At 45.6% G+C, this 26,892-nt stretch overlaps 1 protein-coding gene across 3 annotated transcripts in view; it reads right to left on the bottom strand.

The window, feature by feature from the left end:
- bcl9l (bcl9 like) overlaps positions 1-26,892 on the bottom strand; it is a 121,269-nt gene that overhangs the window by 5,138 nt on the left and 89,239 nt on the right. For all 3 annotated transcript variants that reach the window (XM_065000645.1, XM_065000643.1, XM_065000644.1), the window contains 2 exons: positions 23,211-23,298; positions 7,173-9,612 (listed from right to left, as the gene is read on the bottom strand). In XM_065000645.1, the coding sequence (XP_064856717.1) occupies positions 7,173-9,612; positions 23,211-23,298 (2,528 nt within the window). The remainder of the gene's footprint in view (positions 1-7,172; positions 9,613-23,210; positions 23,299-26,892) is intronic.

Raw genomic sequence — 26,892 nt, forward strand, 5'->3', positions numbered from 1 at the left:
GTGCCCTGCCCCTACAGGCCAGCTCCACCACTACCACATATCTACAACACACTGTGTGCCCTCAGGCCCCTCCACCACTACCACATATCTACAACACACTGTGCCCTCAGGCCCCTCCACCACTCCACCCTACCACATATCTACAACACACTGTGTCCTCAGGCCCCTACTCACTACCACATATCTACAACACACTGTGTGCCCTCAGGCCCCTACTCCACCACTACCACATATCTACAACACACTGTGTGCCCTCAGGCCCCTACTCCACCACTACCACATATCTACAACACACTGTGTGCCCTCAGGCCCCTACTCCACCACTACCACATATCTACAACACACTGTGTGTCCTCAGGCCCCTACTCCACCACTACCACATATCTACAACACACTGTGTGCCCTCAGGCCCCTACTCCACCACATATCTACAACACACTGTGTGTCCTCAGGCCCCCTACTCCACCACTACCCATATCTACAACACACTGTGTGGCCTCAGGGCCCTACTCCACCACTACCACATATCTACAACACACTGTGTTCCCTCAGGCCCCTACTCCACCACTACCACATATCTACAACACACTGTGTGCCCTCAGGCCCCTACTCCACCACATATCTACAACACACTGTGCCCTCAGGCCCCTACTCCACCACTACCACATATCTACAACACACTGTGTGCCCTCAGGCCCCTACTCCACCACTACCACATATCTACAACACACTGTGTGCCCTCAGGCCCCTACTCCACCACTACCACATATCTACAACACACTGTGTGTCCTCAGGCCCCTACTCCACCACTACCACATATCTACAACACACTGTGTGTCCTCAGGCCCCTACTCCCACCACTACCACATATCTACAACACACTGTGTGCCCTCAGGCCCCTACTCCACCACTACCACATATCTACAACACACTGTGCCCTCAGGCCCCTACTCCACCACTACCACATATCTACAACACACTGTGTGCCCTCAGGCCCCTACTCCACCACTACCACATATCTACAACACACTGTGTGCCCTCAGGCCCCTACTCCACCACTACCACATATCTACAACACACTGTGTGCCCTCAGGCCCCTACTCCACCACTACCACATATCTACAACACACTGTGTGCCCTCAGGCCCCTACTCCACCACTACCACATATCTACAACACACTGTGTTCCCTCAGGCCCCTACTCCACCACTACCACATATCTACAACACACTGTGTGCCCTCAGGCCTCTACTCCACCACTACCACATATCTACAACACACTGTGTGCCCTCAGGCCCCTACTCCACCACTACCACATATCTACAACACACTGTGTTCCCCTCAGGCCTCTACTCCACCACTACCACATATCTACAACACACTGTGTGTATCAGGCCTCTACTCCACCACTACCACATATCTACAACACACTGTGCCTCAGGTGTTCTCACAGTCCACCACTACCACATATTTACAACACACTGTGTAAAATCAGGCCTCTACTCCACCACTACCACATATCTACAACACACTGTGTGTCCTCAGGCTCTCCACCACTACCACATATCTACAACACACTGTGAGTCCTCAGGCCCTACTCCACCACTACCACATATCTACAACACACTGTGTGCCCTCAGGCCTCTACTCCACCACTACCACATATCTACAGTACTAAATACATGTGTGTGTATAATAGTGTGTCTGTGTGTCTGTGTCTGTGTCTGTGCTTGTGTTGCTTCACAGTCCCATAAGGTGTTTTTGAATCTGTTTTAAAATCTGATTCTACTGCTGCATCAGTTACCTGATGTGGAATAGAGTTCCATGTAGTCATGGCTCTATGTAGTACTGTGGAATAGAGTTCCATGTAGTCATGTCTCTATGTAGTACTGTGGAATAGAGTTCCATGTAGTCATGGCTCTATGTAGTACTGTGGAATAGAGTTCCATGGAGTCATGGCTCTATGTAGTACTGTGGAATAGAGTTCCATGTGGTCATGGCTCTATGTAGTACTGTGGAATAGAGTTCCATGTAGTCATGTCTCTATGTAGTACTGTGGAGTAGAGTTCCATGTAGTCATGGCTCTATGTAGTACTGTGGAATAGAGTTCCATGTAGTCATGTCTCTATGTAGTACTGTGGAGTAGAGTTCCATGTAGTCATGGCTCTATGTAGTACTGTGGAATAGAGTTCCATGTAGTCATGGCTCTATGTAGTACTGTGGAATAGAGTTCCATGTGGTCATGGCTCTATGTAGTACTGTGGAATAGAGTTCCATGTAGTCATGGCTCTATGTAGTACTGTGGAATAGAGTTCCATGTGGTCATGGCTCTATGTAGTACTGTGGAATAGAGTTCCATGTGGTCATGGCTCTATGTAGTACTGTGGAGTAGAGTTCCATGTAGTCATGGCTCTATGTAGTACTGTGGAATAGAGTTCCATGTAGTCATGGTTCTATGTAGTACTGTGGAATAGAGTTCCATGTAGTCATGGCTCTATGTAGTACTGTGGAATAGAGTTACATGTAGTCATGGCTCTATGTAGTACTGTGGAATAGAGTTCCATGTAGTCATGTCTCTATGTAGTACTGTGGAATAGAGTTCCATGTGGTCATGGCTCTATGTAGTACTGTGGAATAGAGTTCCATGTAGTCATGGCTCTATGTAGTACTGTGGAATAGAGTTCCATGTAGTCATGGCTCTATGTAGTACTGTGGAATAGAGTTCCATGTAGTCATGGCTCTATGTAGTACTGTGGAATAGAGTTCCATGTAGTCATGGTTCTATGTAGTACTGTGGAATAGAGTTCCATGTAGTCATGGCTCTATGTAGTACTGTGGAATAGAGTTACATGTAGTCATGGCTCTATGTAGTACTGTGGAATAGAGTTCCATGTAGTCATGTCTCTATGTAGTACTGTGGAATAGAGTTCCATGTGGTCATGGCTCTATGTAGTACTGTGGAATAGAGTTCCATGTAGTCATGGCTCTATGTAGTACTGTGGAATAGAGTTCCATGTAGTCATGGCTCTATGTAGTACTGTGGAATAGAGTTCCATGTAGTCATGGCTCTATGTAGTACTGTGGAATAGAGTTCCATGTAGTCATGGCTCTATGTAGTACTGTGGAATAGAGTTCCATGTAGTCATGGCTCTATGTAGTACTGTGGAATAGAGTTCCATGTAGTCATGGCTCTATGTAGTACTGTGGAATAGAGTTCCATGTAGTCATGTCTCTATGTAGTACTGTGGAATAGAGTTCCAGCTGTGTGTTAGTAGTTTAAACAGACCTCTGGTGGCATGTCTTGTGGGGTATGTATGGGTGTCTGAGTTGTGTGTTAGTAGTTTAAACAGACCTCTGGTGACATGTCTTGTGGGGTATGTATGGGTGTCTGAGCTGTGTGTTAGTAGTTTAAACAGACCTCTGGTGGCATGTCTTGTGGGGTATGTATGGGTGTCTGAGCTGTGTGCCAGTAGTTTAAACAGACCTCTGGTGACATGTCTTGTGGGGTATGTATGGGTGTCTGAGTTGTGTGTTAGTAGTTTAAACAGACAGCTCAGGGAATTCATCCAATACCTCTCATAAATAAAAGTAGTGATGAAGTCAATCTCTCCTCTACTTTGAACCAGGAGGGATTGACATGCATGTTATTCATGTTAGCTCTCTGTGTACATTAGAGGGCCAGCCGTGCTGCCCTGTTCCCGAGACAGCCGTGCTGCCCTGGTCCGAGACAGCCGTGCTGCCCTGGTCCGAGACAGCCGTGCTGCCCTGCTCCGAGACAGCCGTGCTGCCCTGGTCCGAGACAGCCGTGCTGCCCTGGTCCGAGACAGCCGTGCTGCCCTGGTCCGAGACAGCCGTGCTGCCCTGGTCTGAGCCAAATGTAATTTTCCTGTCCTTTTTTGTGTCACCTGACCACATGACTGAACAGTAGTCCAGGTGGGACAACACTAGGGCCTGTAGGGCCTGCATTGTTGATAGTGCAGTTAAGAAGGTAGAAACTAGGGCCTGTAGGACCTGCCTTGTTGATAGTGTTGTTAAGAAGGTAGAAACTAGGACCTGTGGGACCTGCCTTGTTGATAGTGCTGTTAAGAAGGTAGAAACTAGGGCCTGTAGGACCTGCCTTGTTGATAGTGTTGTTCAGAAGGTAGAAACTAGGGCCTGTAGGACCTGCCTTGTTGATAGTGTGGTTAAGAAGATAGAAACTAGGGCCTGCCTTGTTGATAGTGTTGTTAAGAAGGTAGAAACTAGGACCTGTAGGACCTGCCTTGTTGATAGTGCTGTTAAGAAGGTAGAAACTAGGGCCTGTAGGACCTGCCTTGTTGATAGTGTTGTTATGAAGGTAGAAACCAGGGCCTGTAGGACCTGCCTTGTTGATAGTGTTGTTAAGAAGGTAGAAACTAGGGCCTGTAGGACAAAGGAGGGACCAACTCCATATTAATGTCTTCCCAGTAGAGTGGAGGCTGTTATAGCAGCAAAGGGGGGACCAACTCCATATTAATGTCTTCCCAGTAGAGTGGAGGCTGTTATAGCAGCAAAGGAGGGACCAACTCCATATTAATGTCTTCCCAGTAGAGTGGAGGCTGTTATAGCAGCAAAGGGGGGACCAACTCCATATTAATGTCTTCCCAGTAGAGTGGAGACTGTTATCGCAGCAAAGGAGGGACCAACTCCATATTAATGTCTTCCCAGAAGAGTGGAGGCTGTTATAGCAGCAAAGGAGGGACCAACTCCATACTAATGTCTTCCCTGAAGAGTGGAGGCTGTTACAGCAGCAATGTTCCAACATCTAGTGGAAAGCCTTCCCAGAAGAGTGGAGGCTGTTATAGCAGCAAAGGAGGGACCAACTCCATATTAATGTCTTCCCAGAAGAGTGGAGGCTGTTATAGCAGCAATGTTCCAACATCTAGTGGAAAGCCTTACCAGAAGAGTGGAGGCTGTTATAGCAGCAATGTTCCAACATCTAGTGGAAAGCCTTCCCAGAAGAGTGGAGGCTGTTATAGCAGCAATGTTCCAACCTCTAGTGGAAAGCCTTCCCAGAAGAGTGGAGGCTGTTATAGCAGCAATGTTCCTACATCTAGTGGAAAGCCTTCCCAGAAGAGTGGAGGCTGTTATAGCAGCAATGTTCCAACATCTAGTGGAAAGCCTTCCCAGAAGAGTGGAGGCTGTTATAGCAGCAATGTTCCTACATCTAGTGGAAAGCCTTCCCAGAAGAGTGGAGGCTGTTATAGCAGCAATGTTCCTACATCTAGTGGAAATCCTTCCCAGAAGAGTGGAGGCTGTTATAGCAGCAGAAGGGGGACCAACTCCATATTAATGGCCGTGATTTTGGAATGAGATGTCCGACGAGCAGGTGTCCACATACTTTTGGTAATGTAGTGTGTATATACATTCATAACCTGATCATGTTTAAAGATATATTTAATGTCTGATTTGTTATTGTTACCCATCTACCAATCACAGCCCTTCTTTATGAGGCTTTCCAAAAAGCTCCCTGGTCTTTGTAGTTGAATCTGTGCTTGAAATTCAATACGTAACCGAGGGACCCTTACAGATATTTTAGGACCCCTGATAGTCATTCATGAAATCATGTCGCCCCCTATCATTTCAGAGTGAATCCATATAACTTAAAGATTTGTAAAGCCACGTTTTACTCCTGTCTAAACAAAAAGGTGCTGAATATTCATATTTATTATTTATTCATACTTACTAAAACACTTCTGCCATGACTGTATTACATTTGTAAGAAAAAGTAGAAATTAGTTTTCACTTTGAGATTATAGAGTATTTTCTGTAGACAGTAACAACAACATGTGGAAACAATTCAACTGGGTGTCTACTTTTGGTGTGGCAGGTAGCCTAGTGGTTAGAGTTGGACTAGTAACCAGCAGGTAGCCTAGTGGTTAGAGCGTTGGACTAGTAACCAGCAGGTAGACTAGTGGTTAGAGCATTGGACTAGTAACCAGCAGGTAGCCTAGTGGTTAGAGCATTGGACCAGTAACCAGCAGGTAGCCTAGTGGTTAGAGCGTTGGGCCAGTAACCAGCAGGTAGACTAGTGGTTAGAGCATTGGGCCAGTAACCAGCAGGTAGCCTAGTGGTTAGAGCATTGGACCAGTAACCAGCAGGTAGCCTAGTGGTTAGAGCGTTGGACCAGTAACCAGCAGGTAGCCTAGTGGTTAGAGCGTTGGACCAGTAACCAGCAGGTAGCCTAGTGGTTAGAGTGTTGGGCCAGTAACCAGCAGGTAGCCTAGTGGTTAGAGCGTTGGGCCAGTAACCAGCAGGTAGCCTAGTGGTTAGAGCGTTGGACTAGTAACCAGCAGGTAGCCTAGTGGTTAGAGTGTTGGGCCAGTAACCAGCAGGTAGCCTAGTGGTTAGAGTTGGACTAGTAACCAGCAGGTAGCCTAGTGGTTAGAGTGTTGGGCCAGTAACCAACAGGTAGCCTAGTGGTTAGAGCGTTGGGCGAGTAACCAGCAAGTAGCCTAGTGGTTAGAGCGTTGGACCAGTAACCAGCAGGTAGCCTAGTGGTTAGAGCGTTGGGCCAGTAACCAGCAGGTAGCCTAGTGGTTAGAGCATTGGGCCAGTAACCAGCAGGTAGCCTAGTGGTTAGAGCATTGGACTAGTAACCAGCAGGTAGCCTAGTGGTTAGAGCATTGGGCCAGTAACCAGCAGGTAGCCTAGTGGTTAGAGCATTGGACTAGTAACCAGCAGGTAGACTAGTGGTTAGAGCATTGGACTAGTAACCAGCAGGTAGACTAGTGGTTAGAGCATTGGGCCAGTAACCAGCAGGTAGCCTAGATGTTAGAGCATTGGGCCAGTAACCAGCAGGTAGCCTAGTGGTTAGAGTTGGACTAGTAACCAGCAGGTAGCCTAGTGGTTAGAGTTGGACTAGTAACCAGCAGGTAGCCTAGTGGTTAGAGTTGGACTAGTAACCAGCAGGTAGCCTAGTGGTTAGAGTTGGACTAGTAACCAGCAGGTAGCCTAGTGGTTAGAGCGTTGGACCAGTAACCAGCAGGTAGCCTAGTGGTTAGAGCGTTGGACCAGTAACCAGCAGGTAGCCTAGTGGTTAGAGCGTTGGGCCAGTAACCAGCAGGTAGCCTAGTGGTTAGAGCGTTGGGTCAGTAACCAGCAGGTAGCCTAGTGGTTAGAGCGTTGGGCCAGTAACCAGCGTCTAGTTCTTACCAGTCTCTGTGGAGCTGCTGCCTCCGTTCCCCAGCCCCTTCCCACTGCTAAGTCCCCCAGGGCTGGGTAGAGCGGTCTTCGGAGAGGATGTCCACCCTGGAGACGACACCATGGCTGGAGACTTCAGACGTCCAGGGGAGTCTGAGGGGGAGCGCATACCCAGGGAGGGGCCCATCACCTGGGGAGACTTCATGGAGGAAGAGGAGGGGGTCCCGGCCCCAGAGGCAGGGGGGGGTAGGGGGTGTTGCTGGCTCTGAGGACCCCCAGCGGAGGATAGCTGAGAGGGGGACTTAAGTCCCGCGGCGGGGGAGTTCATGAGAGGCGATGGCTCCTGGTTAAGGGATGGAGACTTGAGCTGGTGAGGGGGAGGGGGCATCGCCGGGGAGACCATCCCGGGGTTCACGTTGATGGACAGGTCCGAAGGGTGGTGGGGGCCGAGGTCTGCGCCCCGGGGTCCCCCCCCACCACCACCACCCATGGGCATGTGGCTGAGGCGAGACGTACCCCCCATGTGAGGCCCCCCACCATGCTGGTCAGGCAAGCCGAACATGTTAGCCCCAGGCCCCTGGAGGTAACCCCCATCGCCTCCTCCCGGTCCCCCAGGGAAGGGCCCCTGGTTGGGGAAGTGGAGCGGGCCGTCTGGTCCCTGGAGCATCACTTTACTCCCTCCATGTCCTGCATCATTCTGGGCGGCCCGGATCCGAGCGATGTCCTCTTGGCTCAGCAAGTCCCTTAAAGGACCCTCTAGTGGCCCTCCTCCTCTTCCTCTCAGCTTCTGCAGCATCATCTGCTGCTGGTTCATCATGCTAACGTTCATGTTCATCCCCCCTGGGCCGAGAGAGGAGTCTACCAGATCTCTCATCTGGGGTCCCCCTCCTCCACCGCCCGGGGACCCCATCATCTCCCTGGATCCTAGGAAGTCCATGGGGTCCCCCCTTGATCCTGGCCCTCTGCCCATCCCCTGGTTGGGGAACCCCCCTGGCCCCTCCATACCCTGTTGTTGGACTATCCTCTCCAGCTCCAGGTGGTGGAGCCCCTGTAGCTGCCTCTTCTCCATGATGCGGAACATATCTTCCCGGGTCAGCATGCGCTCAGGGTCACCCTGCATGTGTTGGGGGGGTCCCCCACCTGGCCCCCCATGGTAGAATGGCCCCCTGCCACCACCCATCATGTTGGGGGGCAGGTCCTCTATCCACATGCCTGGCCTGGCTGCCCGCTGGGGGCTGAGACCCTCGATGGATAACACCCCTCCAGGACTGCTTGGAAACCCCCCCCCTCCAGGGGGAACCCTCTGCATCTGGCCCAGGAACCGTGGCCCCCGGGGCCCCTCCTGGTGCATGTCTATCATCCGAGGGTTACCGGGCCCCATCCCTCCCGGTCCCATCCCTCCCGGACCCATCATGGGCCCCCCGGGCCCCCACTGCTGCTCCCCAGACTTGCTGTGGTATGGCGGAGGGGGACCCCTCATCATAACCGGGGCACCCATCTCCTGCATCAATCTGAAGTGCTGTGGGTGTGCGTGAGGGTTAGGCTGAAGCTCCTCCTGCCTTCTCTTCTCCTGGTAATAATCCTCCTGCAGCTGCCTCCAGGCCACCTGCTCTGGGGTCAGTCCGTCAGGACCCAAGAGGGTCCCCATGTCCAGGCCACCGGGGGAGTGGGGACCCCCCATGGGAGAGCCGTCCATCCCCCCTGCCCCCCCCAGATGCTGCGCCTGGGAGATGATGGACCTGAGAGGCTCCTCGTACTTCTTCATCTTGCCCATAGGGGGAAGCAACATGTTGTTAGCATCGTTGTTATTATTACCGCTATTCTCAGAGTCCTCCTGCGGACCGCCGCCACTACCTTCTGTGTTAACGTTGTTTACATTGTTGGGGTTGTTGTTGGGGCCTGGTGGCTCTCCGGCGCCCCCTGCTGTCCCGGAGCGGAGCAAAAGCCTCTCGATGTCCCTGAGGGTCTGTAGAGACCTCTCTCTGTGTTCCAGCTGTTCTTTAGACAGACCCCCATCTCCTCCATTACCCCCCAGACCACCCCCGCCCCTCGCCCCCACGTCGACCTGCAGGTGGGCTGAGAGCACCGAGGGGCTACCCGACGGAGACACCCCCGCGCTGGGGTGAGGCAGCACCCCTTTCCCTTCCCCTCCACGACCTCCACCCCCAGGGCCTGGGCCAGAAGGTATAGGTGCAACAGCGTTCCCTGGCTGGTGGGAGGGAGTACTGCTAATGTTATTGGAGGCTCCAAGAACCCCCGGTCTGCTCTGGGGGGGCTCAGAGTCGGGGTGTCCCGTGGAAGAGGGTGTCCTGCTTCCCGCAGCCTGAAGGTGGCTCCCTACCACAGAGGCCGGTCTGGGGGTGCCGCTCTGGGACTTGGGGGTGCCCATGGGAGGGGTGCTGCTGGAGCTCAGCTGCCCTGACAGACTGGGATGTTTCCCTGATGGGGCACACTGTGGGAGAGGAGAGGCAGGGGGAGGGAAGAGACAGGGGGGAGGGGAGAGACAGGGGGGGGAGGGGAGAGACAGGGGGAGGAGAGACAGGGGGAGGGAGAGACAGGGGGAGAGGAGAGACAGGGGGAGAGGAGAGACAGGGGGGGGGAGAGACAGGGGGGAGTGGAGAGAGGGGGAGTGGAGAGACAGGGGGGGAGGGGAGAGGCGGGGGGGAGGGAGAGGGGGGGAGGGGAGAGACAGGGGGAGGGGAGAGACAGGGGGAGGGGAGAGGCAGGGGGAGAGGAGAGACAGGGGGAGAGAGGAGAGACAGGGGGAGAGGAGAGGCAGGGGGAGGGGAGAGGCAGGGGAGGGGCAGCAGGGGGAGGGGAGCAGGAGGGGGAGGGGAGGGGAGAGACAGGGGGGGAGAGAAAGACAGGGGGAGGGGAGAGAAGGGGGAGGGAAAGAGGGAGAGAAAGACAGGGGAGGAGAAAGACAGGGGAGGGGGGAAGACATGGGGGGAGGGGAGAAAGACAGGGGAGGGGAGGAGAAAGACAGGGGAGGGAGAAAGACAGGGGAGGGGAGAGAAAGACAGGGGAGGGAGAGAAAGACAGGGGAGGGAGAGAAAGACAGGGGGAGGGGAGAGAAAGACAGGGGGAGGGGAGAGAAAGACAGGGGGAGGGGAGAGAAAGACAGGGGAGGGGAGAGCAGGGGAGGGGAGATAAAGACAGGGGGAGGGGAGAGGCAGGGGGGAGGGGAGAGAAAGACGGGGAGGGGAGAGAAAGACAGGGGAGGGGGAGAGGCAGGGGAGGGGAGAGAAAGACAGGGGGAGGGGAGAGAAAGACAGGGGGAGGGGAGAGGCAGGGGGAGGGAGAGAAAGACAGGGGGAGGGGAGAGGCAGGGGGAGGGAGAAAGACAGGGGAGGGAGAGGCAGGGAGGGGAGAGAAAGACGGGGAGGGAGAGAAAGACAGGGGGAGGGGAGAGGCAGGGGGAGGGGAGGAGAAAGACATGGGGAGGGGAAAGAAAGACAGGGGAGGGGAGAGGCAGGGGGAGGGGAGAGAAAGACAGGGGGAGGGGAGAGAAAGACAGATCAGACAACTATTACAGGTTGTTAATAAACCCTCATAATATTATGACAAGTATTAAAGCATTACACTGTTCGGTAGTGTTATACTGTAGTGTTATACTGTAGTGTTATACTGTAGTGTTATACTGTAGTGTTATACTGTAGTGTTATACTGTAGTGTTATACTGTAGTGTTATACTGTAGTGTTATACTGTAGTGTTATACTGTAGTGTTATACTGTAGTGTTACACTGTAGTGTTACTGTAGTGTTATACTGTAGTGTTATACTGTAGTGTTATACTGTAGTGTTATACTGTAGTGTTATAGTGTTATACTGTAGTGTTATACTGTAGTGTTATACTGTAGTGTTGTAGTGTTATACTGTAGTGTTATACTGTAGTGTTATACTGTAGTGTTATACTGTAGTGTTATACTGTAGTGTTATACTGTAGTGTTATACTGTAGTGTTATACTGTAGTGTTATACTGTAGTGTTATACTGTAGTGTTATACTGTAGTGTTATACTGTAGTGTTATACTGTAGTGTTATACTGTAGTGTTATACTGTTCGGTAGTGTTATACTGTAGTGTTATACTGTAGTGTTATACTGTAGTGTTATACTGTAGTGTTATACTGTTGGTAGTGTTATACTGTAGTGTTATACTGTAGTGTTATACTGTAGTGTTATACTGTAGTGTTATACTGTAGTGTTATACTGTAGTGTTATACTGTAGTGTTATACTGTAGTGTTTGTAGTGTTATACTGTAGTGTTATACTGTAGTGTTATACTGTAGTGTTATACTGTAGTGTTATACTGTAGTGTTACACTGTAGTGTTATACTGTAGTGTGTTAGTGTTACACTGTAGTGTGTTATACTGTAGTGTTATACTGTAGTGTTATACTGTAGTGTTATACTGTAGTGTTATACTCGGTAGTGTTATACTGTAGTGTTATACGGTAGTGTTATACTGTAGTGTTATACTGTAGTGTTATACTGTAGTGTTATACTGTAGTGTTATACTGTAGTGTTATACTGTAGTGTTATACTGTAGTGTTATACTGTAGTGTTATACTGTACGGTAGTGTTATACTGTTGTAGTGTTATACTGTTCGGTAGTGTTATACTGTAGTGTTATACTGTTCGGTAGTGTTATACTGTTGTAGTGTTATACTGTAGTGTTATACTGTAGTGTTATACTGTAGTGTTATACTGTAGTGTTATACTGTAGTGTTATACTGTAGTGTTACACTGTAGTGTTATACTGTAGTGTTATACTGTAGTGTTATACTGTTCGGTAGTGTTATACTGTTATACTGTAGTGTTACACTGTAGTGTTATACTGTAGTGTTATACTGTAGTGTTATACTGTAGTGTTATACTGTAGTGTTATACTGTAGTGTTATACGGTAGTGTTATACTGTAGTGTTACACTGTAGTGTTATACGGTAGTGTTATACTGTTCGGTAGTGTTATACTGTAGTGTTATACTGTAGTGTTATACTGTAGTGTTATACTGTAGTGTTATACTGTAGTGTGTAGTGTTATACTGTTATACTGTAGTGTTATACTGTAGTGTTATACTGTTCGGTAGTGTTATACTGTTCGGTAGTGTTATACTGTAGTGTTACACTGTTCGGTAGTGTTATACTGTAGTGTTATACTGTAGTGTTATACTGTAGTGTTATACTGTAGTGTTATACTGTAGTGTTACACTGTAGTGTTATACTGTAGTGTTATACTGTTCGGTAGTGTTATACTGTTCGGTAGTGTTATACTGTTCGGTAGTGTTATACTGTTCGGTAGTGTTATACTGTAGTGTTATACTGTAGTGTTATACTGTAGTGTTATACTGTAGTGTTGTAGTGTTATACTGTTCGGTTACTGTAGTGTTACACTGTTGGTAGTGTTACACTGTAGTGTACTGTAGTGTTACACTGTAGTGGTAGTGTTATACTGTTCGGTAGTGTTATACTGTAGTGTTATACTGTAGTGTTATACTGTAGTGTTATACTGTTCGGTAGTGTTATACTGTTGTAGTGTTATACTGTTCGGTAGTGTTATACTGTTCGGTAGTGTTATACTGTTCGGTAGTGTTATACTGTAGTGTTATACTGTTCGGTAGTGTTATACTGTAGTGTTATACTCGGTAGTGTTATACTGTAGTGTTATACTGTAGTGTTATACTGTAGTGTTATACTGTTGTAGTGTTATACTGTCGGTAGTGTTATACTGTTGTAGTGTTATACTGTAGTGTTATACTGTAGTGTTATACTGTAGTGTTATACTGTCGGTAGTGTTATACTGTAGTGTGTTATACTGTTCGGTAGTGTTATACTGTTACTGTAGTGTTATACTGTTGTAGTGTTATACTGTTCGGTAGTGTTTACTGTAGTGTTATACTGTAGTGTTATACGGTAGTGTTATACGGTAGTGTTATACTGTAGTGTTATACTGTAGTGTTATACTGTTCGGTAGTGTTATACTGTTCGGTAGTGTTATACTGTATACTGTAGTGTTATACTGTAGTGTTATACTGTAGTGTTATACTGTAGTGTTACACTGTAGTGTTGTAGTGTTATACTGTTAGGTAGTGTTATACTGTTGGTAGTGTTACTGTAGTGTTATACTGTAGTGTTATACTGTTCGGTAGTGTTATACTGTAGTGTTACACTGTAGTGTTATACTGTAGTGTTATACTGTAGTGTTATACTGTAGTGTAGTGTTATACTGTAGTGTTATGCTGTAGTGTTATGTAGTGTTATACTGTAGTGTTATACTGTTGTAGTGTTATACTGTAGTGTTATACTGTAGTGTTATACTGTTTAGTGTTTACTGTAGTGTTATACTGTTACTGTTCGGTAGTGTTATACTGTACTGTTCGGTAGTGTTATACTGTAGTGTTACTGTAGTGTTATACTGTTCGGTAGTGTTATACTGTTCGGTAGTGTTATACTGTAGTGTTACACTGTTCGGTAGTGTTATACTGTTCGGTAGTGTTATACTGTTCGGTAGTGTTATACTGTAGTGTTATACTGTAGTGTTATACTGTAGTGTTATACTGTAGTGTTATACTGTAGTGTTATACTGTAGTGTTATACTGTTCGGTAGTGTTATACTGTTGTAGTGTTATACTGTTCGGTAGTGTTATACTGTTCGGTAGTGTTATACTGTACGGTAGTGTTATACTGTTCGGTAGTGTTATACTGTTCGGTAGTGTTATACTGTTCGGTAGTGTTACACTGTTGTAGTGTTATACTGTTGTAGTGTTATACTGTTCGGTAGTGTTATACTGTTCGGTAGTGTTATACTGTTCGGTAGTGTTATACTGTAGTGTTATACTGTAGTGTTATACTGTTCGGTAGTGTTACACTGTTCGGTAGTGTTATACTGTAGTGTTACACTGTTCGGTAGTGTTATACTGTTCGGTAGTGTTATACTGTTCGGTAGTGTTACACTGTAGTGTTATACTGTTCGGTAGTGTTATACTGTTCGGTAGTGTTATACTGTTCGGTAGTGTTACTGTTCGGTACTGTTATCTGTAGTGTTATACTCGGTAGTGTTACTGTTCGGTAGTGTTACACGGTAGTGTTACTGTAGTGTTATACTGTAGTGTTATACTGTTCGGTAGTGTTATATACTGTTCGGTAGTGTTATACTGTTAGTGTTACTGTAGTGTTACACTGTAGTGGTAGTGTTATACTGTTATACGGTAGTGTTATACTGTTCGGTAGTGTTATACTGTTCGGTAGTGTTATACTGTTCGGTAGTGTTATACTGTAGTGTTATACTGTTCGGTAGTGTTATACTGTAGTGTTATACTGTAGTGTTATACTGTAGTGTTATACTGTTCGGTAGTGTTATACGGTAGTGTTATACTGTTCGGTAGTGTTACACTGTTCGGTAGTGTTATACTGTTCGGTAGTGTTATACGGTAGTGTTATACTGTTCGGTAGTGTTATACTGTAGTGTTATACGGTAGTGTTATACTGTTCGGTAGTGTTATACTGTAGTGTTATACTGTTCGGTAGTGTTATACTGTTCGGTAGTGTTATACTGTTCGGTAGTGTTATACTGTTCGGTAGTGTTATACGGTAGTGTTACACTGTTCAGTAGTGTTACACTGTACGGTAGTGTTATACTGTAGTGTTACACTGTTCAGTAGTGTTACACTGTACGGTAGTGTTATACTGTTCGGTAGTGTTATACTGTAGTGTTATACTGTAGTGTTATACTGTAGTGTTATACTGTTCGGTAGTGTTACACTGTTCGGTAGTTGTTATACTGTTCGGTAGTGTTATACTGTTCGGTAGTGTTATACTGTAGTAGTGTTACTGTACTGTAGTGTTACTGTTCGGTAGTGTTATACTGTTCGGTAGTGTTATACTGTTCGGTAGTGTTATAGTGTTATACTGTTCGGTAGTGTTATACTGTTCGGTAGTGTTATACTGTTGTAGTGTTATACTGTTCGGTAGTGTTATACTGTTCGGTAGTGTTACACTGTTGGTAGTGTTATACTGTAGTGTTATACTGTTCGGTAGTGTTACTGTTCGGTAGTGTTATACTGTTGTAGTGTTATACTGTTAGTGTTATACTGTTCTGTAGTGTTATTCGGTAGTGTTATACTGTTCGGTAGTGTTATACTGTTCGGTAGTGTTATACTGTAGTGTTATACGGTAGTGTTATACGGTAGTGTTATACGGTAGTGTTATACGGTAGTGTTATACTGTTCGGTAGTGTTATACTGTTCGGTAGTGTTATACTGTTCGGTAGTGTTATACTGTAGTGTTATACTGTTCGGTAGTGTTATACTGTTCGGTAGTGTTATACTGTAGTGTTACACTGTTCGGTAGTGTGTAGTGTTATACTGTTCGGTAGTGTTATACTGTTCGGTAGTGTTATACTGTTGTAGTGTTATACTGTTCGGTAGTGTTATACTGTTCGGTAGTGTTATACTGTTGTAGTGTTACGGTAGTGTTATACTGTTCGGTAGTGGTAGTGTTATACTGTAGTGTTACTGTTGGTAGTGTTATACTGTTCGGTAGTGTTAGTGTTACTGTTCGGTAGTGTTATACTGTTCGGTAGTGTTATATGTTCGGTAGTGTTTCGGTAGTGTTATACTGTTAGTAGTGTTATACTGTTGTAGTGTTATACTGTAGTGTTATACTGTTCGGTAGTGTTATACTGTTCGGTAGTGTTATACTGTTCGGTAGTGGTAGTGTTATACTGTTCGGTAGTGTTATACTGTTCGGTAGTGTTATACTGTAGTGTTATACTGTTCGGTAGTGTTATACTGTAGTGTTATACTGTTCGGTAGTGTTATACGGTAGTGTTATACTGTAGTGTTATACTGTAGTGTTATACTGTTCGGTAGTGTTATACTGTTCGGTAGTGTTATACTGTTCGGTAGTGTTATACTGTTCGGTAGTGTTGTTCGGTAGTGTTATACTGTTCGGTAGTGTTATACTGTTCGGTAGTGTTATACTGTTCGGTAGTGTTACACTGTTCGGTAGTGTTACTGTTCGGTAGTGTTATACTGTTCGGTAGTGTTACACTGTTCGGTAGTGTTATACTGTAGTGTTATACTGTTCGGTAGTGTTATACTGTTCGGTAGTGTTACACTGTTCGGTAGTGTTACACTGTTCGGTAGTGTTACACTGTTCGGTAGTGTTACACTGTTCGGTAGTGTTATACGGTAGTGTTATACTGTTCGGTAGTGTTATACTGTTCGGTAGTGTTATACTGTTCGGTAGTGTTATACTGTTACGGTAGTGTTATACTGTTCGGTAGTGTTATACTGTTCGGTAGTGTTATACTGTTCGGTAGTGTTATACTGTTCGGTAGTGTTATACTGTTCGGTAGTGTTATACTGTTCGGTAGTGTTATACTGTTCGGTAGTGTTATACTGTTCGGTAGTGTTACACTGTTCGGTAGTGTTATACTGTTCGGTAGTGTTATACTGTTCGGTAGTGTTACACTGTTAGTGTTACACTGTTCGGTAGTGTTATACTGTTCGGTAGTGTTATACTGTAGTGTTATACTGTTCGGTAGTGTTATACTGTAGTGTTATACTGTTCGGTAGTGTTATACGGTAGTGTTATACTGTAGTGTTATACTGTAGTGTTATACTGTTCGGTAGTGTTACACTGTAGTGTTATACTGTAGTGTTATACTGTTCGGTAGTGTTATACTGTAGTGTTATACTGTTCGGTAGTGTTATACTGTTCGGTAGTGTTATACTGTTCGGTAGTGTTACACTGTTCGGTAGTGTTATACTGTTGTAGTGTTATACTGTTCGGTAGTGTTATACTGTTCGGTAGTGTTATACTGTTCGGTAGTGTTATACTGTTCGGTAGTGTTATACTGTTCGGTAGTGTTACACTGTTCGGTAGTGTTATACTGTAGTGTTATACTGTTCGGTAGTGTTACACTGTTCGGTAGTGTTATACTGTTCGGTAGTGTTACACTGTTCGGTAGTGTTATACTGTTCGGTAGTGTTATACTGTTCGGTAGTGTTATACTGTAGTGTTACACTGTTCGGTAGTGTTACACTGTTCGGTAGTGTTATACTGTTCGGTAGTGTTATACTGTTCGGTAGTGTTATACTGTAGTGTTATACTGTTCGGTAGTGTTATACTGTTCGGTAGTGTTATACTGTTCGGTAGTGTTATACTGTTCGGTAGTGTTATACTGTTCGGTAGTGTTATACTGTAGTGTTATACTGTTCGGTAGTGTTATACTGTTCGGTAGTGTTATACTGTTCGGTAGTGTTATACTGTTCGGTAGTGTTATACTGTAGTGTTATACGGTAGTGTTATACTGTTCGGTAGTGTTATACTGTTCGGTAGTACTGTTCGGTAGTGTTATACTGTTCGGTAGTGTTATACTGTTCGGTAGTGTTATACTGTACGGTAGTGTTACACTGTTCGGTAGTGTTTACTGTTCTGTAGTGTTATACTGTTCGGTAGTGTTATACTGTTCGGTAGTGTTATACTGTTGTTACTACGGTAGTGTTATACTGTTCGGTAGTGTTATACTGTTCGGTAGTGTTATACTGTTCGGTAGTGTAGTGTTATACTGTTCGGTAGTGTTATACTGTTCGGTAGTGTTATACTGTTCGGTAGTGTTATACTGTTCGGTAGTGTTATACTGTTCGGTAGTGTTATACTGTAGTGTTACACTGTTCGGTAGTGTTACACTGTTCGGTAGTGTTATACTGTAGTGTTATACTGTTCGGTAGTGTTATACTGTAGTGTTACACTGTTCGGTAGTGTTACTGTAGTGTTATACTGTTCGGTAGTGTTATACTGTTCGGTAGTGTTACACTGTAGTGTTATACTGTTCGGTAGTGTTATACGGTAGTGTTATACTGTTCGGTAGTGTTATACTGTTCGGTAGTGTTATACTCGGTAGTGTTATACTGTAGTGTTTAGGTAGTGTTATACTGTGTTATACTGTAGTGTTACACTGTTCGGTAGTGTTACACTGTTCGGTAGTGTTATACTGTTCGGTAGTGTTATACTGTTCGGTAGTGTTATACTGTTCGGTAGTGTTATACTGTTCGGTAGTGTTATACTGTTCGGTAGTGTTATACTGTTCGGTAGTGTTATACTGTTCGGTAGTGTTATACTGTTCGGTAGTGTTATACTGTTCGGTAGTGTTACACTGTTCGGTAGTGTTATACTGTTCGGTAGTGTTACACTGTTCGGTAGTGTTATACTGTTCGGTAGTGTTATACTGTTCGGTAGTGTTATACTGTTCGGTAGTGTTACACTGTTCGGTAGTGTTATACTGTTCGGTAGTGTTATACTGTTCGGTAGTGGTACTGTTCGGTAGTGTTATACTGTTCGGTAGTGTTACTGTTCGGTAGTGTTATACTGTTGTTACACTGTTCGGTAGTGTTATACTGTAGTGTTACACTGTTCTGTAGTGTTACACTGTTCGGTAGTGTTATACTGTTCGGTAGTGTTATACTGTTCGGTAGTGTTATACTGTTCGGTAGTGTTATACTGTTCGGTAGTGTTACACTGTTCGGTAGTGTTATACTGTTCGGTAGTGTTATACTGTTCGGTAGTGTTACACTGTTCGGTAGTGTTACACTGTTCGGTAGTGTTATACTGTTCGGTAGTGTTACACTGTTCGGTAGTGTTATACTGTTCGGTAGTGTTACACTGTTCGGTAGTACTCGGTAGTGTTACACTGTTCGGTAGTGTTACTGTTCGGTAGTGTTACTGGTAGTGTTATACTGTAGTGTTATACTGTAGTGTTATACTGTAGTGTTACACTGTTCGGTAGTGTTATACTGTTCGGTAGTGTTATACTGTTGTAGTGTTACACTGTTCGGTAGTGTTATACTGTTCGGTAGTGTTATACTGTAGTGTTATACTGTTCGGTAGTGTTATACTGTTCGGTAGTGTTATACTGTTCGGTAGTGTTATACTGTTCGGTAGTGTTATACTGTTCGGTAGTGTTATACTGTTGTAGTGTTATACTGTAGTGTTACACTGTTCGGTAGTGTTATACTGTTCGGTAGTGTTATACTGTTCGGTAGTGTTATACTGTTCGGTAGTGTTATACTGTTCGGTAGTGTTACACTGTTCGGTAGTGTTATACTGTTCGGTAGTGTTATACTGTTCGGTAGTGTTACACTGTTCGGTAGTGTTATACTGTTGGTAGTGTTTACTGTTAGTGTTATACTGTAGTGTTATACTGTTCGGTAGTGTTATACTGTTCGGTAGTGTTATACTGTAGTGTTATACTGTTCTGTAGTGTTACACTGTTACTGTAGTGTTATACTGTTCGGTAGTGTTATACTGTAGTGTTACACTGTCGGTAGTGTTATACTGTTCGGTAGTGTTATACTTAGTGTTACACTGTTCGGTAGTGTTATACTGTTCGGTAGTGTTATACTGTTCGGTAGTGTTATACTGTTGTAGTGTTATACTGTTCGGTAGTGTTATACTGTTCGGTAGTGTTATACTGTTCGGTAGTGTTATACTGTTCGGTAGTGTTATACTGTAGTGTTAGTGTTATACTGTTCGGTAGTGTTATACTGTTCGGTAGTGTTATACTGTTCGGTAGTGTTATACTGTTCGGTAGTGTTATACTGTAGTGTTACACTGTTCGGTAGTGTTATACTGTTTAGTGTTATACTGTAGTGTTACACTGTTCGGTAGTGTTATACTGTTCGGTAGTGTTATACTGTTCGGTAGTGTTATACTGTTCGGTAGTGTTATACTGTTCGGTAGTGTTATACGGTAGTGTTATACTGTTCGGTAGTGTTATACTGTTCGGTAGTGTTATACTGTCGGTAGTGTTAGTGTTATACTGTTCGGGTAGTGTTACACTGTTCGGTAGTGTTATACTGTTCGGTAGTGTTATACTGTTCGGTAGTGTTATACTGTTCGGTAGTGTTATACTGTTCGGTAGTGTTATACTGTTCGGTAGTGTTATACTGTTCGGTAGTGTTATACTGTTCGGTAGTGTTATACTGTAGTGTTATACTGTTCAGTAGTGTTACACTGTACGGTAGTGTTATACTGTAGTGTTACACTGTTCAGTAGTGTTACACTGTACTGTAGTGTTATACTGTTCGGTAGTGTTACACTGTAGTGTTACTGTTCGGTAGTGTTACACTGTTCGGTAGTGTTACTGTTCGGTAGTGTTATGTTCGGTAGTGTTATACTGTTCGGTAGTGTTATACTGTTCGGTAGTGTTACACTGTTCGGTAGTGTTATACTGTTCGGTAGTGTTACACTGTTCGGTAGTGTTATACTGTTCGGTAGTGTTATACTGTTCGGTAGTGTTATACTGTTCGGTAGTGTTATACTGTTCGGTAGTGTTATACTGTTCGGTAGTGTTATACTGTAGTGTTACACTGTTCGGTAGTGTTATACTGTTCGGTAGTGTTATACTGTTCGGTAGTGTTATACTGTAGTGTTACACTGTTCGGTAGTGTTATACTGTTCGGTAGTGTTATACTGTTCGGTAGTGTTATACTGTTCGGTAGTGTTATACGGTAGTGTTACACTGTTCGGTAGTGTTATACTGTAGTGTTATACTGTAGTGTTATACTGTAGTGTTATACTGTTCGGTAGTGTTACACTGTTCGGTAGTGTTATACTGTTCGGTAGTGTTATACTGTTCGGTAGTGTTATACTGTTCGGTAGTGTTATACTGTAGTGTTATACTGTTCGGTAGTGTTATACTGTAGTGTTATACTGTAGTGTTATACTGTAGTGTTATACTGTAGTGTTATACTGGTAGTGTTACACTGTTCGGTAGTGTTATACTGTTCGGTAGTGTTATACTGTTCGGTAGTGTTTACTGTTCGGTGTTATACTGGTAGTGTTATACTGTTCGGTAGTGTTATACTGTTCGGTAGTGTTATACTGTTCGGTAGTGTTATACTGTTCGGTAGTGTTATACTGTTCGGTAGTGTTATACTGTTCGGTAGTGTTATACTGTTCGGTAGTGTTACACTGTTCGGTAGTGTTATACTGTTCGGTAGTGTTATACTGTTCGGTAGTGTTATACTGTTCGGTAGTGTTACACTGTTCGGTAGTGTTATACTGTTCGGTAGTGTTATACTGTTCGGTAGTGTTACTGTTCGGTAGTGTTATACTGTTCGGTAGTGTTATACTGTTCGGTAGTGTTATACTGTAGTGTTATACTGTAGTGTTATACTGTTCGGTAGTGTTATACTGTTCGGTAGTGTTATACTGTAGTGTTATACTGTTCGGTAGTGTTATACTGTAGTGTTATACTGTTCGGTAGTGTTATACTGTTCGGTAGTGTTACACTGTTCGGTAGTGTTATACTGTAGTGTTATACTGTTCGGTAGTGTTATACTGTTCGGTAGTGTTACACTGTTCGGTAGTGTTATACTGTTCGGTAGTGTTATACTGTTCGGTAGTGTTATACTGTTCGGTAGTGTTATACTGTTCGGTAGTGTTATACTGTTCGGTAGTGTTATACTGTAGTGTTATACTGTTCGGTAGTGTTACACTGTTCGGTAGTGTTATACTGTTCGGTAGTGTTATACTGTTCGGTAGTGTTATACTGTAGTGTTATACTGTTCGGTAGTGTTATACTGTTCGGTAGTGTTATACTGTTGTAGTGTTATACTGTTCGGTAGTGTTATACTGTAGTGTTACACTGTTCGGTAGTGTTACACTGTTCGGTAGTGTTATACTGTTCGGTAGTGTTATACTGTAGTGTTACACTGTTCGGTAGTGTTATACTGTAGTGTTATACTGTTCGGTAGTGTTATACTGTTCGGTAGTGTTATACTGTTCGGTAGTGTTATACTGTTGTAGTGTTATACTGTAGTGTTATACTGTTCGGTAGTGTTATACTGTTCGGTAGTGTTATACTGTTCGGTAGTGTTACACTGTTCGGTAGTGTTATACTGTTCGGTAGTGTTATACTGTTCGGTAGTGTTATACTGTTCGGTAGTGTTACACTGTTCGGTAGTGTTACACTGTTCGGTAGTGTTATACTGTTCGGTAGTGTTATACTGTAGTGTTATACTGTAGTGTTATACGGTAGTGTTATACTGTTCGGTAGTGTTACACTGTTCGGTAGTGTTACCGACACCTGTATACTCATGGAGACTTTAAGCAAAGCATTGCATATCTGAAGCAAAACACAGCCTGTAGTTTCTACTACAAATGGGAACAAAGACAAGTATGTGAACAGAGAAAGATGCAGCTTCACACCTCCTCGGACACCTGGAGGGTCACACTTTCACTTCCCACTTCCTCAAACAGCTGCGTATCTTTTCAGTGTGTGTTGGTGCGTATCTTTTCAGTGTGTGTTGGTGCGTATCTTTTCAGTGTGTGGGTAGCGTATCTTTTCAGTGTGGGTATCTTTTCAGTGTGGGTAGCTGCGTATCTTTTCAGTGTGGGTATCTTTTCAGTGTGGGTAGCTGCGTATCTTTTCAGTGTGGGTAGCTGCGTATCTTTTCAGTGTGGGTATCTTTTCAGTGTGGGTAGCTGCGTATCTTTTCAGTGTGGGTAGCTGCGTATCTTTTCAGTGTGGGTAGCTGCGTATCTTTTCAGTGTTGTGAAGCTGCGTATCTTTTCAGTGTTGTGAAGCTGCGTATCTTTTCAGTGTGTGAAGCTGCGTATCTTTTCAGTGTGGGTATCTTTTCAGTGTTGTGAAGCTGCGTATCTTTTCAGTGTGTGAAGCTGCGTATCTTTTCAGTGTGGGTAGCTGCGTATCTTTTCAGTGTGGGTATCTTTTCAGTGTGGGTAGCTGCGTATCTTTTCAGTGTGGGTATCTTTTCAGTGTGGGTAGCTGCGTATCTTTTCGGTGTGGGTATCTTTTCAGTGTGGGTATCTTTTCAGTGTGGGTATCTTTTCAGTGTGGGTATCTTTTCAGTGTGGGTAGCTGCGTATCTTTTCAGTGTGGGTATCTTCAGTGTGGGTAGCTGCATATCTTTTCAGTGTGGGTATCTTTTCAGTGTGGGTAGCTGCGTATCTTTTCAGTGTGGGTATCTTTTCAGTGTGGGTATCTTTTCAGTGTGGGTATCTTTTCAGTGTGGGTAGCTGACCTGCTCCAGTTGTTTGGTCCGTGGGACGTTCTGCTGGTGGAACAGGAGAATAGAGTCTGAGTGGCCGTGCATCACTGATTCAGCGGCACTGAGAGACAGACAGATAACACAGGGTTAATACTTCAGAGTCTGAGTGGCCGTGCATCACTGATTCAGCAGCACTGAGAGACAGACAGATAACACAGGGTTAATACTTCAGAGTCTGAGTGGCCGTGCATCACTGATTCAGCAGCACTGAGAGACAGACAGACAACACAGGGTTAATACTTCAGAGTAGCTACTAGACCCACAGTGCTGTTGATGCTTCTCTCTACAACAGCTTAATGCAAAAGGGCCTACTTTACCTGGGTTAGGGGGCACTACTTTACCTGGGTAACTACTTTACCTGGGTTAGGGGGTACTACTTTACCTGGGTAACTACTTTACCTGGGTTAGGGGGCACTACTTTACCTGGGTAACTACTTTACCTGGGTTAGGGGGTACTGCTTTACCTGGGTTACCACTTTACCTGGGTTAGGGGGTACTACTTTACCTGGGTTACTACTTTACCTGGGTAACTACTTTACCTGGGTTAGGGGGTACTACTTTACCTGGGTTACCACTTTACCTGGGTTAGGGGGTACTGCTTTACCTGGGTAACTACTTTACCTGGGTTAGGGGGTACTGCTTTACCTGGGTAACCACTTTACCTCGGTTACCACTTTACCTGGGTTAGGGGGTACTACTTTACCTGGATTACCACTTTACCTGGGTTAGGGGGTACTACTTTACCTGGGTTAGGGGGTACTATTTTACCTGGATTACCACTTTACCTGGGTAACTACTTTACCTGGGTTAGGGGGTACTACTTCACCTGGGTAACTACTTTACCTGGGTTAGGGGGTACTGCTTTACCTGGGTTACCACTTTACCTGGGTTAGGGGGTACTGCTTTACCTGGGTAACTACTTTACCTGGGTTAGGGGGTACTGCTTTACCTGGGTTACCACTTTACCTGGGTTAGGGGGTACTACTTTACCTGGGTAACTACTTTACCTGGGTTAGGGGGTACTGCTTTACCTGGGTTACCACTTTACCTGGGTTAGGGGGTACTGCTTTACCTGGGTAACTACTTTACCTGGGTTAGGGGGTACTGCTTTACCTGGGTTACCACTTTACCTGGGTTAGGGGGTACTACTTTACCTGGGTTAAGGGGTACTGCTTTACCTGGGTTACCACTTTACCTGGGTTAGGGAGTACTACTTGACCTGGGTTAAAGGGTACTGATTTACCTGGGTTACCACTTTACCTGGGTTAAGGGGTACTACTTTACCTGGGTTACCACTTTACCTGGGTTAGGGGGTACTACTTTACCTGGGTTACCACTTTACCTGGGTTAGGGAGTACTACTTTACCTGGGTTAAGGGGTACTACTTTACCTGGGTTACCACTACCTGGGTTAGGGGGTACTACTCCACCTGGGTTAAGGGGTACTGCTTTACCTGGGTTACCACTTTACCTGGGTTAGGGAGTACTACTTGACCTGGGTTAAAGGGTACTGCTTTACCTGGGTTACCACTTTACCTGGGTTAAGGGGTACTACTTTACCTGGGTTACCACTTTACCTGGGTTAGGGGGTACTACTCCACCTGGGTTAGGGGGTACTACTCCACCTGGGTTTGGGGTACTACTCCACCTGGGTTTGGGGTACTACTCCACCTGGGTTTGGGGGTACTACTCCACCTGGGTTTGGGGTACTACTCCACCTGGGTTTGGGGGTACTACTCCACCTGGGTTAGGGGGTACTACTCCACCTGGGTTAGGGGTACTACTCCACTTGGGTTTGGGGTACTACTCCACCTGGGTTTGGGGTACTACTCCACCTGGGTTAGGGGGTACTACTTTACCTGGGTTACCACTTTACCTGGGTTACCACTTTACCTGGGTTAGGGGTACTACTCCACCTGGGTTAGGGGTACTACTCCACCTGGGTTAGGGGGTACTACTTTACCTGGGTTAAGGGTACTGCTTTACCTGGGTTACCACTTTACCTGGGTTAGGGGTACTACTCCACCTGGGTTAAGGGGTACTACTCCACCTGGGTTTGGGGTACTACTCCATCTGGGATTGGGGGTACTACTCCATCTGGGTTTGGGGGTACTACTCCACCTTGGTTTGGGGTACTACTCCACCTGGGTTAAGGTTACTACTCCACCTGGGTTTGGGGTACTACTCCACCTGGGTTTGGGGTACTACTCCACCTGGGTTTGGGGTACTACTCCATCTGGGTTTGGGGGTACTACTCCATCTGGGTTTGGGGGTACTACTCCATCTGGGTTTGGGGGTACTACTCCACCTGGGTTAAGGTTACTACTCCACCTGGGTTAAGGTTACTACTCCACCTGGGTTTGGGGTACTACTCCACCTGGGTTTGGGGGTACTACTCCACCTGGGTTTGGGGGTACTACTCCACCTGGGTTTGGGGGTACTACTCCACCTGGGTTTGGGGGTACTACTCCACCTGGGTTTGGGGGTACTACTCCACCTGGGTTTGGGGGTACTACTCCACCTGGGTTAAGGTTACTACTCCACCTGGGTTAAGGGGTACTACTCCACCTGGGTTAAGGTTACTACTCCATCTGGGTTAAGGTTACTACTCCACCTGGGTTTGGGGGTACTACTCCACCTGGGTTAAGGTGTACTACTCCACCTGGGTTTGGTGGTACTACTCCACCTGGGTTAAGGGTACTACTCCACCTGGGTTAAGGTTACTACTCCACCTGGGTTAAGGTTACTACTCCACCTGGGTTAAGGGGTACTACTCCACCTGGGTTAAGGTTACTACTCCATCTGGGTTAAGGTTACTACTCCATCTGGGTTAAGGTTACTACTCCACCTGGGTTTGGGGGTACTACTCCACCTGGGTTTGGGGGTACTACTCCACCTGGGTTTGGGGGTACTACTCCACCTGGGTTTGGGGGTACTACTCCACCTGGGTTAAGGTTACTACTCCACCTGGGTTAAGGGTACTACTCCATCTGGGTTAAGGGTACTACTCCACCTGGGTTAAGGTTACTACTCCACCTGGGTTAAGGTTACTACTCCACCTGGGTTAAGGTTACTACTCCACCTGGGTTAAGGTTACTACTCCACCTGGGTTAAGGTTACTACTCCACCTGGGTTAAGGTTACTACTCCACCTGGGTTAAGGTTACTACTCCACCTGGGTTAAGGTTACTACTCCACCTGGGTTAAGGTTACTACTCCACCTGGGTTAGGGGGTACTACTCCACCTGGGTTAAGGGTACTACTCCATCTGGGTTAAGGTTACTACTCCACCTGTGTTAAGGTTACTACTCCACCTGGGTTAAGGGTACTACTCCACCTGGGTTAAGGTTACTACTCCACCTGGGTTAGGGGGTACTACTCCATCTGGGTTAAGGGGTACTACTCCACCTGGGTTAAGGTTACTACTCCACCTGGGTTAGGGGGTACTACTCCATCTGGGTTAAGGTTACTACTCCATCTGGGTTAAGGTTACTACTCCACCTGGGTTAAGGGTACTACTCCATCTGGGTTAGGGGGTACTACTCCATCTGGGTTAAGGTTACTACTCCATCTGGGTTAAGGTTACTACTCCATCTGGGTTAAGGGTACTACTCCATCTGGGTTAAGGTTACTACTCCACCTGGGTTAAGGTTACTA

The sequence above is a fragment of the Oncorhynchus nerka genome, linkage group LG14, assembly GCF_034236695.1.
Source record: "Oncorhynchus nerka isolate Pitt River linkage group LG14, Oner_Uvic_2.0, whole genome shotgun sequence".
Classification (NCBI taxonomy): domain Eukaryota; kingdom Metazoa; phylum Chordata; class Actinopteri; order Salmoniformes; family Salmonidae; genus Oncorhynchus; species Oncorhynchus nerka.